The 18,115-nt window shown below is 34.9% G+C and overlaps 1 protein-coding gene across 8 annotated transcripts in view; it reads right to left on the reverse strand.

The window, feature by feature from the left end:
* Positions 1–18,115, reverse strand: part of spag9b (sperm associated antigen 9b) — a 57,410-nt gene that overhangs the window by 37,886 nt on the left and 1,409 nt on the right. For all 8 annotated transcript variants that reach the window (XM_016527295.1, XM_016527290.1, XM_016527284.1 and 5 more), the window contains exons 2-4: positions 6,667–6,787; positions 3,113–3,183; positions 1,271–1,362 (exon numbers count right to left, since the gene is read on the reverse strand). In XM_016527295.1, coding sequence (XP_016382781.1) covers positions 1,271–1,362; positions 3,113–3,183; positions 6,667–6,787 — 284 coding nt within the window. The remainder of the gene's footprint in view (positions 1–1,270; positions 1,363–3,112; positions 3,184–6,666; positions 6,788–18,115) is intronic.

Below are 18,115 nucleotides of genomic sequence, written 5' to 3' on the forward strand. Positions count from 1 at the left end.
AATTAATGCATTAAAACTACTTTTATAATGCATTATACATAAAGGCTTTAAGTAAAGTGTTACCAAAATGACAACACTTTTGTACTTGCATGTTTTTATGTAGTGACACATTTATACAAATAGATGTGAATGGACTTCTTTGTTTGCGTCATTATGTTTTTTTTTTAAGGAACTTAATATTTTAATTGATCATGGATGCATTAAATTGATCAAAAGTGACAGAAGACATTTATAATTTTACAACAGATTTCTATTTCAAATAAATGCTGTTCTTTTAAACTTTATATTCATCCACAAATCCTGAAAAATAAAATGCATCACAATTTCCACAAAAATATGAGGCAGCACAACTGTTTTCAACATTGATAATAATCAGAAATGTTTCTTGAGCAGCAAAGCGGCATATTAGAATGATTTCTGAATGATCATGTGACACTGAAAACTGGAGTAATGATGCTGAAAATTCAGCTTTGATTACAGCAATAAATTACATTTTACTATATATTGACAAAGAAAACATTTATTTTAAATTGAAATAATATTTCACAATTTTTACTTTTTTAAAATTTATTAAATAAATACAGCCTTGATGAACAGAAGAGACTTTAAAAAAAAAAAAAAAACATTTAAAAAAATCTTACTGGCTACAAACTTTTATTTAATATTTTTATCAATTCATTTAAATTTGCATACAACATGTTGTCTTTAAAATCACACTTACTATTTTCCAGTCACATAGTGAAAATATAACTGTATTTTTAGGATCACAATTTTGGGGGATCCTTATTATTACAATGTTTGTATCTATAAGCGTGAACAGATTAGAGCCGGCCATCACTGAAACCCCTGTAGAAACCATGTCACGTTATGCTTGTGAAGCCTCTGTGAAATACACATTTTCATGCTTCAATTTTCATGCTGTCAGTCTATAACACAATCACCAAGCCATCCATCCCACTGCTTCTGTCTTCATTAACATCTGCCAGACGATTCTCTCTCTCACTCAATCCCTCCATATCACACTCAGCCGAGACACACACAAACCGCTGACCTACATTAGGAGAGGCTCACAGATTTTGCGTGCATGCATGTGGGAGACTTCACGAGGGTTATTTAAGTGCAAAATCACAGCCGCATTATATGGAACTGGCATAAACAGTAAAGCAAAAACTATTAATTATAGCTATACACACAGAAACTGGTTTTAGAAACTGTGTAGGTGGATGAAATATAGTGTAGTATTTGTGAATGAGATCAGAAACCTCCTCACCTAATTCTGCTCTGACTCGCATTGTCTGTGGTCTCTCCCGTCATCTGCTGGTATTTGGTACGTTCCAAGTGCTCCATGTAACTGTGGATCATCTGTGAATCCAAACACACAGTATTCTTTGATGACAGCAGCAAAAGACTACATGCAAAAGCATCTTTTAGGGCTTTGATTCTTCACAACGACACAAAGTCGATTTCCAGACCGTTTCTGCTCCTCTCTGGTGGAACGAGCTGACAACCTACACCTGAACAGCTGAACCATCACAACTTTCAAGGGCCCTGTTTACACCTGGTGTTAAGATGCGTTTTGGTCAAATGGATCACAAGCAGACGAGGGAGACACATTCCCTTTCACACCTGGTGTTTTGATCGGTCTCCTCTGTCCACTTTTGACCACTTCTGTCATGATTTCTTTTGAGGGGAGGGGCTTTTTCTGATCTTTCGATCTAATATTGCGAAATAAGCTCGCATAATTTACTGATGAGCTGAACACAGTTTTTACTTTTTTCCCCCAAAACTATTTTTAAACGTTTACTGCATGAATAAAATAATTAAAATAATTCTGTTACACATCAGTTGAAATTGCACTGAGAGAGAGATAAAAAAAAAAAAAACACATTAGTCACCTATCAGCAAATCCTTTAAATTTTACCAGCATTCAGAACAGAATTAAGATAAAAATAAGAAAATATGAAAAACATGAAAAAATTCTAGTACAAAATTATATATACAGTTATAAAATAAAACACAAATCAAATACAAATCAGCGCAATCATGCATATTTTCCATATCACACCGGGAAAAACTAAAATATTCTGTGATTTTTGGTCATAAGGATAGGAGTAAGACATCATTTGAATCTGTAAAGGGTTTACTCTTATTTATGTATGCTCACAATGAGAACAAAACTATGACTTTGTAAAATAAAGTAAACAAACAGGATGTGCTTTCAGCCGTCCTTAAATTAAGCTGTTTCCTTAAATGTGTGGTGTGGCCATAAAACTGAAATAAAACTAAGACTTTAGACTTTTAATAAAACTTTGTTTCTTTTGTTTTGTTAATTTGTTAATTATTTAACTGAAACATATTTTGTGCATGTCTCTATTTTATTCCTATCATATCATTTTATTCTGTTTTTCTCTGTTTTCTCCTGTTGTTTAAGCGCATGCAAAAACCACTGAAAAGAAAAACTTATATTTTTAATGGGCCACATACACATATTCATTCTAGTTTAAATCTAATTTAACACTAATTTTGTCGGTTAAAGGATAGGAAATAAACATTGTAATGTTTAAGAATTAGCTCGCGTCCACACTTCAAGCGCAATCCGGTCAAATGCGTTTTCGACTGCATCTAGAAGTGGTCAAAAGTGGACAAGCTCAAAAGGTTTTAGACCCAGTTCAAAAAAAATTCTAATTTCGAATATTCGTCGAATTTAAAATAAAAATCCAATTTTTGGTGTGCGTTAAGGAGGCAGCCTTAACAGTGGCGCACGAGATGCGATGGCGATGTAGGTGTCGTTGCATTATAATGTTTTTGTTAGCCTATCCAGTTGCGTTGTCCACTTGTGATCAGATCGAGGAAAACGCATCTTAATAGCATGTGTAAACAGGGCCAAGAAGCAGAAGACAAAACTTTCAGTATTTAAACAGTCCACAACCTTTGCACTTGAATAAATTAAAAAAATCTGATTTCTCTTCTCTGCATTTCTCCTTTGCTCTGCTTGTCTCCTAATCTAGCTTTTTTATACACATGGCATTGCATACTACAAATGTTGTTGGCTTTGTAACAAATTGCTTATGCAATTATTGAAATGCATAAGCAAATGCTAAGGAATTCTTACCTCTGTGTGTCTCTGATGGAGGGCATTGTACTCTTTCTTCAGCTCGGCTTCACGCTCCTCTAATCTTCCAACTAAAAACAGAAGAGTGAAATCACAGCATGTTTATGTAGATATTTATTTGTTTAAATATGAACACAGGTCTACTGTTATTCAGCTTCAAAGAGAAAGGCTTTCTGAACAAACAGCCTCCTGGGAAAGAGGTCATATGCTGTAGTAACAACACACAGCCAGAAGGGGTCAGTAGAGCAACAGAAATAAAACTGATCCAGGCTTCCATACACTAAAAATTCATCTAAATCTTTTGTAAAAGTTGTCATGTCATCTCAGAGGAGGTCAGATAAGGAACGTGTCTCATAGCTGAGCATGTGGTGTGAAACTGTGAGAAAAACCCCATGTGACCTGATGACTGTGAATTAAAGGAAGGAGGATGACAGAGGGAGAGCAAAAGTTCCTGTGGTGTATAATCATCATCCTCAATCAGAGTCGAACCCTGTCACTCCTTACTTCAGAATAAGCCTTCATTATATCATATGTTTGCTTTTACTGCTAATAAATATATGTAAATACCGAGATAAAGTGATATATCAAATATTCAAGATGCATTACTGGCAAGATCAAATAAATAAAGCGACTTTGTGAATATGATGATTAATGACTATCAAGCTTCCTAAAAGCTGTCTTTACACTAGTTTCAGGATCCTCATCTCTGATGTAAACTTTACTAGGCAAGTTAGTGTTGGCAAGACTAGTTTCCATGAAAGAGTTTGTATGTTTATCAGTGAATAGATTCAGAACTCTGATTCAAATGTGTTCATGTCATCACTCAGCATATTTCTAGTATTAAAATGTTTTAGAAAAAAAAAAAAGTTTATTCCAATTTCTTACACTACCGCTCAAATGTATTGGTTCATTAAGATTTATTCATGTTTTTGAAAGAAGTCTCTTCTGCTCACCAAGGCTGCATTTATTTGATCAAAAACACAGTATAATCAGTAATATTGTAAAATATCACTACAATTTAAAGTAGCTGTTTCTATGTGAAAATACTTTCAAATGTAATTTATTCCGGTGATGCAAAGTTACATTTCACATCCAGTCTTCAGTGTGACACATGATCCTTCAGAAATCATTCTAATATGCTGATTTTTATTATTATCAATGTTGAAAACAGTTGTGCTGCTGAATATTTTTGTGGAAACTGATGTATTTTATTTTTCCGGATTCTTTGATGAATAGAAAGTTAAAAAAACAGCATTTATTTGAAACAGAAATCTTTTGTAACATTATAAATGTCTTTACTGACACTTCTGAACAATTTAACACGTCCTTGATGAACAAAAGTACTTATTTTCTTTCTTTCAAAAAAAAACAAAAAAACAATCTTACTGAATACAAACTTTTGAACTGTATTGTAGCTACATGCAAACACAAATTATTAAATATCATTCTTCCTAACTTCCTGCCTTGACTAATGCATCTACTTTTTTTTGCATTAAAAATTTTCAATCTACATGGCAACAAAAGCAGATTGGTCATAATTATTGTTCAGGTGACTGGGAAAAAAAGATTCAAAATTCAAAACTACCATTTAGGCAAGGCAAGGCAAGGCAAGGCAAGTTTATTTGTATAGCACATTTCATACACAATGGTAATTCAAAGTGCTTTACATAAAAGAAAAGAGAAAAAAGTTATAATTTAGAAAATATGAAGGCTTCATAAGGTTGATTTGCTATACATCTAGGCATATAAAAAGTAAGCTATGAGAATACGGGAACGTAGTGAGTGAATGAAAGTGTGTGTCCATGACAGCTGTTCATCATCACACATTTCTCCAATACATCAAACTGTAAAATCCTCTGACTCACTGACAACTTAACAAGTGTATGCTTACAGTAGGGAAATACAAAAGCGTTTGCATTAACCACAAAATGGGAAGTTCTTCCACAAACACAATGGATTGAATCACTTCATGTCAGAAATACAGGGAACACGTTTTTAATCCTCATTCAGGACACCGATGGCATTCACTAGATGTGTTTACGTAACGTGCCGCCCACCTGGAGCTGAGCCTGGCAGTAAACACGGTCATCCAGCCATCATGTGGGCGAGTTCAGCGGCCCTTAAGCTGTAATCCAGCTCAGCCCATTCACAGCCCAACACTGCGTGTGAGTCTCAGACCGAGTGTGATCAGGTGATCAGAGAATGAAAGCTTTGTCTCGCTTCAAAGATAAGAGTTCACCTGCTGAACACCATATCCAAAAATAGGGAGCATTTTCCAGCTGATTTATGAAGACTTATCTAGAGAACAGCACTCTGCAAGACAGCTAAAATAAAATGACATCTCAATATTCTTTACGGTCTTTGAGGATATTCAGTATATATATCTTGATACAGAAAGCGTAAAAATGTAGATGCATCAGTTCTGCTGCAGGATGACTTCAGAGTATTTAAATTAACAAATTGTTATCAATATACTAATACTAAATTATTACTATCTCATTAATATTAGGGGTTAGGCTATTTGTTCTATTGTATTTATTTTTCCGCGTTTTTACAGTGTTGCGCTTTATAACCAATCACACAGGATTATGCTGAGTTTATGAATGCAATGGCCAATCAGAGGCGTTCAGATGAGTCATCGCTGAAACAGCTGTGTTTTGCTGTTCAGTGCACGCTGACTGAATTCAGCTCTCTCATGAATTCTCTCATCATAAACAACAAAGTGCAGATGTACATGCGATGTAAGTATAAGAGATTTATTCATCATACAGTGTAGACGGCTTCACTGATTATAAAGGGAGTGTTTTTTAAAGTGCATATACTCGTGCTAGACTCAGTGATGGTGTGCTTTGGTAATGTAAATGTTCTTTGCTCGTTTTCTGTAGCTGCTTTTTGAATAACTGGGGAAATGTAAGCCTTATGATTAGTAACTTACAATGTTTCTATTGAACTGTTATCATGTTAAATACAAATTCAGTCACATTAAAAACATTAGGCCGTTTTTAGCCTTACGCTGGAGTTGGTTCCATTTCCGGAAATAAAATTAAGTAAATAAATAATTAAATAAATTTGCACGATAATATCGTGCATCGGCGATCTCACAGGCTGACGATATGACAATATGAAAATTGAGCATATCGCCCAACACTACGTTACACAATATTTTTCACAACATGAACATGAAGAAATTATATATTTAAATTTAAATTAACCATCTACAATAATTTTCATGTATATACACCAATATAATACAGATTAATCATCTTTTTTTATTTTTTTTTTACACAAAGAATTTGCACTCAGAAATAATTACAAAGAATCAGCAAGTAACACTGAACTTTTAAAGTCGAAAAACTTAAATAATATTTTCTTGTAAAACAGTCTTTTTTATTTACAAGTCTCTTTTAAAAATGTTTAATGTTTAATTAAAACACCATAAGGACACCTTCAAAGAACCTTTTTAATTATGACGCAAGTAATTATTTGACTGATTAGTGGATATTGAACATCATCTGGCCCTGAAGAGCTGAGGTGAGGTAACGCAGATAACTTACTCTGGTCTGCACAGTTCTTGGTCTTGAGCTCCATCTGTCTGGTTTGAGCCTCCAGCATCTGCACACGGCTTTGTAGATCTTTCTTTTCCTGCTCTTGAGAATCCTCATACTCAATATATCTCTAGAGGAGACAGAGAGAGATTTTTCACACTGAGATATTGTTCCTAACGTTTTGAAATAAGTCTACTTGAGCTCAACAAGGCTGCATTTACTTGGCAAAATACAGAAAAAATAGTTTGAAATATTATTACAATTTAAAAGAACTTTATGTTTTCTATGTAAATATGTGGTAAAACGTCATTTATTGCTGTGATCCAAGCTGAATTTTCAGCATCATTACTCCAGTCTTCAGTGTCACATGATCTTCAGAAATCAGTATAATATGCTGATTTGCTGCTCAAGAAACATTTCTGATTATTATCAATGGTGAAAACAGTTGTGCTGCATCATATATTTGTGGAAACCGTGATACATTTTATTTTTCAGGATTCTTTAATGAAGAGAAAGTTCAAAAGAACAGCATTTATTTGGAATAGAAATGTTTTGTAGCATTATAAATGTATTTACTGTCACTTTTGAGCAATTTATTGCATCCTTGATGAATAAAAAAAATAAGTGGTTTTTTTTTTGTTTCTTTGTAAATCATTTTTTATGTGTATTTAAGAAATAAAAATTAGACTTGCTAAACTCCAATATGCATGGTCAAAAAAATAAAAAAATAAATAAAAAAAAGAGGAATTTCAAACATTTCAGCCACTTATTCAGCGTTTTTGGACAGCCACACAAGCATAGCTCACATGGGATGAGACTATCATGCACAAACAGCAGGGTCAGGCCTCTGGAGCACATAAGAGTCAAGTGAAAACACAAGGTCAACTCAGCAGTCAGTGGCATCCGAGTGAGATGTGAAGTAGGAGTCATTTCTAAAATCAACTCTTTCTGCTGCTAGCAGAGACACAAAGCTGAAATCCCAGCAGTGGCTGGAGTCCACAATATACAATTTTTAATTACAATATAAGGCATTTGAAACACTTAACCCTGGTGGTCTTCCATTTTGACCAAAAAAAAAAAAAAAGAGATCAGAATGGTTAAAACTCTTGATTGTGGAAAATGAAAAATGATTGTGGACACGATTAGAAAAGGCTAAATATTCTTTAAAAAAAGACCATCTTCATGGTCAAAAATCATACCGCCATTGGAAATGAATGGGAACGTCTAAATACATATTCAAATTAAAAAAAACACAATAAAAGTAATTATGTCTGAAAACACTCTCACAGCACATCATACTACACAGCCCTATGTATACATATAAACTTTGCAATTTATTAACAAACACTATTAATTGAAAATTGTATAAAATATATTTTCTTATATTTGTATTTTATATAGAAATGTTACAAAATTATGAGGTGAATATCATCTATGAAATCCCTTTAAAATACAAAATATTAAATAATTAATATTAATACAACAGAATATAGTACTTTATTTTTATTTTTAAAACACTGAGGATCAACAATGCCCACTGAGGATCACTTAAGTTAAGCATACTAAAGGGTTAGCAGCAGCAGAACAACATCTTATCATGATCATCCCTAAAAATGTGAAGCACATACATTTATCAGTTCAAAGCTTTTAATTTTGATCATCAAACCTCAGAGTCTGTGCTGCAGCTCACATGAGTGTCTACCTGATGGTATTATCAAGCCATCGCCTTAAAACTTCACACAGACAGAAGTGTATTCTGTTGCTGATAAAAGCCGTTATGTGCTGCAGGCCCCGGGACATCAGAGTCCTGACGCATGAGGAGCATCTAATGATCTCAGAGCTGCAAGTCAACACGTCTTCACTGCGAAACCTCTGACTGAACTATGAGAACCCCTTAACCTCCTACCACCACTCACAAAATTCATGTGATGACAAATATAGCTAATATTTTACTGCAACACATTTACAACTACAACAAGGCTTGCAAGACTTAAATCACTGTACTTACTTGCTTGTGCATAGATGCAGTTATAGATATACATCAGTTTTGTTAGTAGTATTTTATTTAAAATAAGTGACTTAATCTATTATTTAAAAGTTTGTGGTCAGTTGCATTAAATTGAACAAAAGTGACAGTTAAGACATGTATAATATTACAAAATATTTTTTTCTAATAAATGCTGAACTTTCTATACATCTGTGTATCCTGAAAAATAAAATGTATTACAGTTTCCACAAAAATATTCGGCAGCACAACTGTTTCAACATTGATAATCAGAAATGTTTCTTGAGCAGCAAATCAGCATATTAGAATGATTTCTGAAGATCATGTGACACTGAAGACTGGAGTAATGATGCTGAAAATACAGCTTTGATCACAGGAATCAATTACATTTCACAATATATTCACATAGAAAACAGTTATTTTAAGGTGTAATAATATTTCATCATTTTATTGTATCTTTACCAGATAAATGCAGTCTTTCAAAAACATTACCAACCACAACATTATTTTATATATACTTAAGGCTAATTACTGTATTTATGCCACCTCTAAAGTCAAAAATCTCTACGTAAACCTTGTTGCAAGAACAGTTTCTTTATTATGGAAATTCTCGTCAGTCTGCATGTGGGCCATCATTAATCAGGGCAGCGATCTGAGGTCTTATAGGTAACACCACACATCTGCACTGAAACAGAAACATCAGCCATCATATGACTGCTTATGAATTTCCATCTGAAAAACTACCGTCATACGTGAGCAATACACCAATATCATTCAAATACTGATGAAAAGCAAAGGTGATCTGGATTTCAAAAAGCATAATTGGCATATGAATGTCTTTATTATAACAGAGTGGCTTTAAAGGGGTCATATGATACGATTTAAATTTTTCCTTTCTCTTTGGAGTGTTACAAGCTCTTGGTGCATAAAGAAGATCTGTAAAGTTGCAAAGACTAAAGTCTCAATCCAAAGAGGTATTCTTTATAAAAGTTAAGACTTAAGCCCTCCTAATAAATAATGTGTTTTTTGAACCTTAAACCGCATAAACACATTGCATTACACCAAATACACAACATAATGTTCTTTTTAGCAACATCATATGACCCCTTTAAAACACTTAAGGGGAAGTCACTCACTGTGGAAAGTAAGGCTACACGACAACGGTTAAATGGTTGGTCACAAACGGATGGTTATTGTCATTTAGTCGCAGCAAACGGCAAAACATATTGGTTGTATTACACTTTTATTTAAGCAGAATATGATCTCAATCCAAACTTACATGTTTGCCGATGTTTTCAGCTCATCAGCGTTTTTTTTCCATAATGTAGAGAGAGCATGTGCACATGGTTGCCAGGTTGGGAAGATTAAGTAATCCACTGGGCAGAAAATGTATCGATTTATTAAAAAAATATTTAAATGCTTGACATCTGGCAACCATGAAAGCTTGCAGAGGCTCGTTATCAATGCACGCAAATGCCATATTAAAATGAAACAATTTCAGAATAAATAGCCAATGGCAAGACATCGCAGGCGATTATGGTAAATAAATCGCGAGAAGCAGAAATCGTGATCACGATTAAAAGACGATTCATCATGCAGCCCTAGTGGAAAGGATGCCAAGATGGATTATGCAGGTCAGAAATAACATGCACAGTTTGTATGGGAAACGCACACACTTGTGACTGTAGTAGTAAACTGGAGCAAAATCTAATATAAGAGCATTAGCGGCCAGAGAACAGGGGTCTGGCTTTATAAAGACACATTTTAAAACACACATAATGGACTTGTTCTTCTCCTCTACACGACAGGTCTGATGTTTGTAATTTCGAAGGAAGTCCTTATGCACGACCATCTGACAGAAAGCCACTTTGAAAAGTCTGACAGCGACCGAAGCACCACAGGCTTGTGAAAGCATCCGAGTTCATCATATGATCCGGAGGACAGCGCTCACATGACAGCTGAGCAGAGGAAGAGTGTCTGGCTGCATACAGACTTCAGGCTCTCCGCTCCACATAATATCCCCATTGTGCCGTCACAGATAGAGGCTGCTGTGTAGCGCCACTCTATTGATAGAGCTCTCTTTAAGTCAACTGCGCTTTCATTGCACTTCCTCCGGGGCTCAGAGCCATCGCTCATAACGGCCACGAGATACACTGTGCTAGCGGGGTTTCGCTCCGAGCGCGGGAGCTCCTCGCTTCAGTTATCTGAGCTGAGCGTTATGCATGGATTAGTTTGCTCTGAACTGGGTTAGGCAGAGTCACATGAGGTCAGGCATGGACAGGGTGATAAATCTTGCAAACATACATTAAAAAGGCAGCGAGAAATGCTTAAATCTGGAATAAAACGCTTCCTATCAATGGCCGTCAATGGTGGTCCTCCTTAACATTGTCTTTAAGAAAATCTGCATATGTGTTTTTTGTTGAGTATATTTGATCCATCAGGCTTTTATGGCTCATACAATCTAACATAGTGAAAATATGGAGGTAAAACAGAATGTTATTCAGAGACAAACTGAGCAAAAACATGCAATTTGTTGGGGCAGATGCTGATATTCATATGGTCAAAAGTGATGAAATTCTGATCCCTTATAAATCAATGAGATCCTTATAACAGTATAGCAGATACTTACATAAAATGATATATAATATCAAAATAAAATAAAACATTTAATGCAATGCAATCCAGTGATGATTGAGAGATGAAGAAATAAAAGGCTCCTCAGAAGATGTGAGATGTTCTGGAGGCTTGTGAAGATCATTCCTCCGCTGAGGAACAGTGAAAGTAAAGCTTCTGGAAACAAACGCTCCTCAAAAGATCCTGAGGATCAGATTTGAGACTCTAAAACATGATTGATGGAGAATCAAGTAAAGCTGAGCTGCTTCAGTCCAGTAAGTGTGCATCTGGAAATATTACTGAAGTTATTCTTACGTTTACTTGATCAAAATCAGTAAAGATTTCACAGAGAAAAGACACGTGAAGCACAAGCTGAATGTGGACGATTGTACAGTTACACTAAAAGACCTTTTACTTGATAAAAAAGAACTATCATTCAGGCAACAGAAGGCATGGAGTAGATCGTGTGCAACACGTTTATCAGTTTTCATCATGTTGATCATTTAGAGGCTTCAGAAATTCATGCATCAAATATTATACAGTAGCTTTATTGGGTTAATAAACTTTTAAGAAAGCGCAAAGGAAACAAGGCTGACACAGTTGAGCATTTTCTATTGAAATATGCAAGACTGTAAGAGCGGCACACGTTGAAGTCTAATTGCTGTAACGTAACTTCAGGAACTGAGAGGAAAAGAGCGAGAGTCTCAGAAATATCCTGACTGAAGAAAGGAACTCAGGAAGCTCCTCTACCGGTACATTCGAAGCCCTTCCCTGACATTTCCTTCCAGAGTCTAGAAATACAAATGCAAAGACCTTAGGCAAAATACACAAACAGACTTCAATGCTTGACCGATGCAGTGCAATCGCACTATTGTCCATGCTTCACATGGCTCTTGTGTTACTATGACGGTAATAAACATCAGTCTTTAAGGGGGTGACAGAGTTATTCAGGTACGTATGAACATGTTTATATAACTTGCCCAACAAGATTCTCTTCAAACTTTTGGCAGAGAAACCTGACTGTTTATTAGGCCTGCACAAAGATAATCATGATTATTCTGCTTGAAAATTATAAATCACAATTATTAATCATGATTGTTCTCATTTGAGAACAATCAGATTTATTGCACTTTCACATAAACACAAATCAAGAGGACATCAATTCATGTGCAGGGTTTATTTTACCTCATTTAGTTTCTGGGTTTTTATTTATCATACACATGCTCTACATTATAAAAAAAACTGGTAAAACCTTAAGAATAAAATTCCTAATATTAATATTTAAAATAATTCCAAATTATGTTAACCTTTTTCAAATTAAAACAATAAAAAAAAAAACTTTGCACTGCAACCCTCTACATTGCGAGTAAATCACTCGCATATGCGACTAATCTTCACTCTGGGCGACTAAATTATGTCTAATATTAGCCACTGGCTAATAAATTCTCAGATTTTACTCGCCAGTGTGTGAGTTGGACGCTAAGTATAAGTTTAGCATGATATATATATAACACGCATGCATATATGGTATATCAGTCTGGCGAGTAAACTAAAAAATTTACTAGCCAATGGCGATTCAATTGCCAAGGTGTCCGTAGAGGGTTGCACTGTAGAACAGAGGTTGCGTAAGTGCATTTACATTTACGCAAACAATATATTCAAGATTCATGTTTGGATTTATTACAGATTTTTAGGGCTGGGTAAAAAATATCGACATCTCGATTTTAATCGATTCTCATTTTTACGGAACGATATCGATTCTTAAATCCCAAGAATCGATTATTCTAGCCTGTTTTCAGTTAATGGATTGAAAATTGAAGGGCACTTCCTATCCAATATATCGCACTAAGCATTGTGCTTTGGTACTTTTAATATGAAACAAAGTCTCACTTATAATCAGGGTCGTCTTATATTCGGGCCAATACGGTATTTTAATTTGACTGACTTTATTTACTTTATTAGCTAACATTGCTAGTCTTGATGTGAACAATAAATCCGTGCAAGTTAATCGGCTGAAAAAATTAGTTTGTCTTGGTAATCTTTAATCAAAATCTGAACATTTGCTTCCTCTCTGGAATGGCATTCCTTCTCTGATTACGTCAGTTTGACGGCTTGGGCAGAATATCCTTAAAACCCTTGTGTGGTCTTCGGTCACTTTTGACAGAAAAATTGTAAATTTTGAAATTTTAAAAATCGTAGCTTCATCGGAATGGTACGAAACTTGGTGACTTTTATGGCAGCACAGCATTGAAGGGGTGAAACTCCAAAACATCTAGAGTGCAAAATCAACACACCCACTCACACACACTTGTACACACTAGGGCTGTCAAAAAAAATTCGAATTTCGAATATTCGTCAAATAAAAAAAATTAAAATCCACATTCGAATGCAAAAACGCCGTGAAGACCATGAGTGTGATTCACAAATAAAGACCGCACAACTTAAACACACCTCTCCAACCATTTGATTGCTAGGAGTGAGAGACAGAGAGGAGAAAAAATAAAACCCCGCCCTCTACTCAATATTCAATTTCAGCTGGAAATACGTCACTTCACTGAAATAAAGTCGGCAGCAACTTCTGGTTCACGTGGACTTTAAGGCTCTGAGGTCCTGGGGCACTTAAGCGATGTTCTCACACAAAGGTGAAACCTGTTTGACAGTAAAGCGCTAACATACTCAAGCTGTAATCAGGTTGTCACATTAACAATTAATCTGGTTTTAGCATGCACAGAGACACAGGATTACAGTAACCGCCCATGAATTTAAACAACTCATGAACGTCCAGCAGAAAGCACAGCTACGGTACAATGAACACTCAGAATACAGCATCCCTTCAGATACTGATTCATAAGTCATCATCTCACAGTCAAAGTCTGTCAATACGACAGCAATCAAGCAACATCAAGCAAACTGAACAGAGGTGCAATTATTTAGGGCCTTATAACTTGCGCCAAGAAGAAAACGAAGACGTAAACACAGAATCCAGTTATAAAATGGAATTTAAAGTGCAGAATGTCACAGAATTTGGCAAAATTTGAGTGAATAAATCAAAAGTAGGGCTGTACACAATCAGACTGCGATATGGACTAGTGTCTGTTAATATTAAAGCAAAAAACGACTGTTAATGAAATCTGAAGTCACATGAACTTCATCTCCAGAGCTGCTCTGTGAGTCACTTGATCAGAATTTCACCATTTCATTTGAGAAACCTAGCAGCAGATACACACAGAAATTTCTCTAAATGAACTAAAGTTCAGTTTAACTCAAAAATGATGACAGAAATGTATAAATGTACTCCAAAAGCATTTATTATTGCCTCTCAAAGCAATAATAACAATAATAGTTCAATAATTGTGATATTCCTAAAGAATAGTCATTCTTTAGGAATATCACAATTTTTCTTCTACGTTTTAATTTCAACAGAAAGCCTCTATTATGCAGCACTTTGCTGGCCAAAAATAAAATTTAAGGAATTAATCAAATATTATTTGATTACATTTCAAAGATTTAATTCAATTGTTTAAATTTCATTAACTTTTATTTGATTACCTTTTTTTTAATAATAAATTTGCATTTATAAAACGCAGAATCCAGAACAATTTAAACTAAAGTCTTCATAAATGATTAAAGTTTTATGAATTCAAATTATTAGACCTTCCTTTTTATTGAATTATGTTATTAAATATTTAATAAAACTATTAAAATGGAATCAACAAAAAAATTAAAGGGAAAACATGGAATTTGGGAGGGGGGAAAAAGTTAAATGGAATTCGAGAGAAATAAAACAGATTTCATAGAGCCCTAATTGTATAATAGTGATGCGTCATGACTAACTGACTAGTTTGCACATCCCTATTTTATAGAAGAAAAGTTGCCCTCACAAAATTGGGGGTTTCATTAAAATGATTATTAATGAACATCATTTTGAGCACACAAACATTAAAAAGTTTAATCTCTCATCAGAAGTCAAGCCTATTTATTTAACAGTTCAAATATATTAGTCTACTTGTCTCTCCCTTGGACATTTTGACTGTATGAGTCGCCAAACCAATGCTCTTGATTCATGCTTGTACTGTATATGTTCAGTGTGTGTTTCCTTCTCAAACACAAGAGTAGCACAAGTGTGTTTGGAGTGACAGCACAGACGACTCGTTGGCAGCATCGAGAGCAAACAAAACAAAGGCCTGGAGTTTAAAGCAGAACACATGCTCATACGGCAGGCTCTTCACTTCACTTGCTCCCAACAAAGAGTCACATGAGCTGAAAGTGAACCCGTCTCAGAGGGGAGCGCATTCATACGGCTTAGAAGGACAAGCACATAAAGGAGGACGAGCGGCAGAAGGAGGGCAGCGTCTCTCTGGTTTCCTAACAAACAGGTGAGAAGTAAAGCCACTGGCATATGTAAAAAAATAAGAAAGCTGCACAATACTATGTCTCCAGTAGCAGTGTTTCCTGCATTGCTTTTCAATGGCATCACTCTGATGCTACTGAATTTACAGCATTAACTAAATAAACAAATAAATAATATTGCACCCAATCTGTGAATTGTTTGCCGTCTGAAATGAATTTCATAAAAATAAATTAACTTAAAAAAAAAGTGTACCAAAACATAGTAATGCTAGTGGTCTGTACTTGCAATGTGATTAGTGTAGTCTGATTCACAAACAAATTTTTCTTGGGAGCCATTTAGTTTAAAGCAGGAATTTCCAAACCTTTCTGAAAGCTGAGACATAATATTTACTTTAAGTAAATTTCTCAATAATTAATTATTTATTACATTTCTCAATAATTTAACAACGCATTTGCATGTTCACAGTTATCTGATATCGGTTAATAAAATTATGATATATAAATTATTTTATTTTTTATTGTCTTATTTTGATGATTACTATTTATTTTTATTTTACATTTTTAATTATTAGCTTTTCGCCAACTCCATAACCCCAGTGTGAGAAACCCTGTTGTAGAGAAACATTAAACACCTGTTTGCAGTCTGATGAATCATTCTCTGAATGAATCACTGAATCAGTTAGAGCAGTTACTGAATCAACAACTGACTCGCTTACTGAACTGCAGCTTATCGTTATTTTCAGTGACGTCGTCTCAAAATGAAGCATGTTTTGTGTACTTAAGGTTCTTGAAACTTAAATTAGTGTAAATATTAACTGGTTGTTCATATGATGTCATTGGCAGACAAAGTTATTTTTGAGAGCTGTCTGAAGCATTTAGTAGCGTTGGCAATTCCCTGATTCACTGCCTGACTGTGCTCTCCGTAACATTTTAAAACACGGGGCATTACAATAATTTCAAACTGTGTTCAAGCCAAAACAGACTGGGAGGTTATGGTTATTAGTGTTTGATTTAATATGTTTAATATAGCTCAAGTAGCCATATAACTTGTGTGCAGGACAGAAAACATCCTCTTTGCATTTAAATGCCAAAGCTGTGATTTAGTACACATTCCTCCTAAAATAAATATTTTCAAGCGGACCATAAATGCATTAGCTTCATTGCACTTGCATATATTTATATCCGAATGCTCCAAAAGTCATTCAGCATAGAGTAAAGCACTTACAATCACAGCCGAGTGTCATAAAGTTATGCCATGCATGGAAAATAAAGAGTGTTTAGCTGACTCAAACATAATGTAATACTTAATCACATTACAACTGCAAGACACAGCTTGCTCGACTTGACAACTATTAGGTGTGTCACACCTGCAAGCATGAGCGAGACACTTCCTTTCCTTACATGACGAGCAGACACATCCAAAGGGGAAAAAACGCACAAGTAATATGACCACTGGAAACATTCTGCATGAGTCTATTTCTGAGATAATCATAGTTTTGCCAGCTATACTTAGACGCTGTGGGGTTTGTCCCTTTGCTCACAGTACATGCCACTTTACGGGTGACAATGAGCCAATGCTGGTCTCACGCATCTTCCTGTTATTGTCAGGTGAACCCAAACACCTTGGTAGGCTTCCGCACCTTCTGACCGATGCATTTCCATGCCTTTTCCATTTAAATACTGGATAAAGACTTTGATAGAGACTGCACTCACAAAGAGCCATTTATAGCCAAAGATGTATATTCACTAAGACTTCATCATCATTTTTAAATCCCCTGATATTTCTGGGCTTTCCAAGAGCCTTTTTATGAACAGCTTCAGGTGTGATCAAATAGGACTGGATGTAGTTCAATGTAGTTAAACTAGTAGGGAAGTGTAAAAAAAAATAAAAAATCATTAATCGACCACCGTACATGCCCAGCTGATTAATCACAGTACATTAAGACAATTGTTTGGTATTAATAGTTTTCTAAAATGGTATGTTTAGATATGCAAATGAGGAACTGTCTAATTAAATATGCGCTAATTTGCATACAGTTCCAGAATCTGAACACTGGATAAAGTCAGATACAAAATTCTTGTTTGTTTTTTGGTTTTTTGTCACTCCATGAATCACAAAATACTGTCAATAGGCAGAAAAGACATACATAATCACCATGTTTTTAGGATTATAATGACCCCTCAGCAAAATCCTTCATAATATAGATAGGAACAAAACTGTAAAGTTTGGTTTAAGTTAGTTTCTGGCACAGTGCAGGAAAAAAATATGTATTGGAATAGAAATATGTAATAAGTAGCATGGGTATATTTGTTGCAATAGCCAAAAATGTCATCGTATGTGTCAAAATGATCGATTTTTCTTTTATTCCAAAAATCATTAGGATATTAAAGGGGTCATATGATGCTGCTAAAAAGAACATTATTTTGTGTATTTGGTGTAATGAAATGTGTTTATGCGGTTTAAAGTAAAAAAAACACATTATTTTCCAC

The sequence above is a fragment of the Sinocyclocheilus rhinocerous genome, unplaced genomic scaffold, assembly GCF_001515625.1.
Source record: "Sinocyclocheilus rhinocerous isolate Xijiao unplaced genomic scaffold, SAMN03320098_v1.1 scaffold792, whole genome shotgun sequence".
NCBI lineage: Eukaryota > Metazoa > Chordata > Actinopteri > Cypriniformes > Cyprinidae > Sinocyclocheilus > Sinocyclocheilus rhinocerous.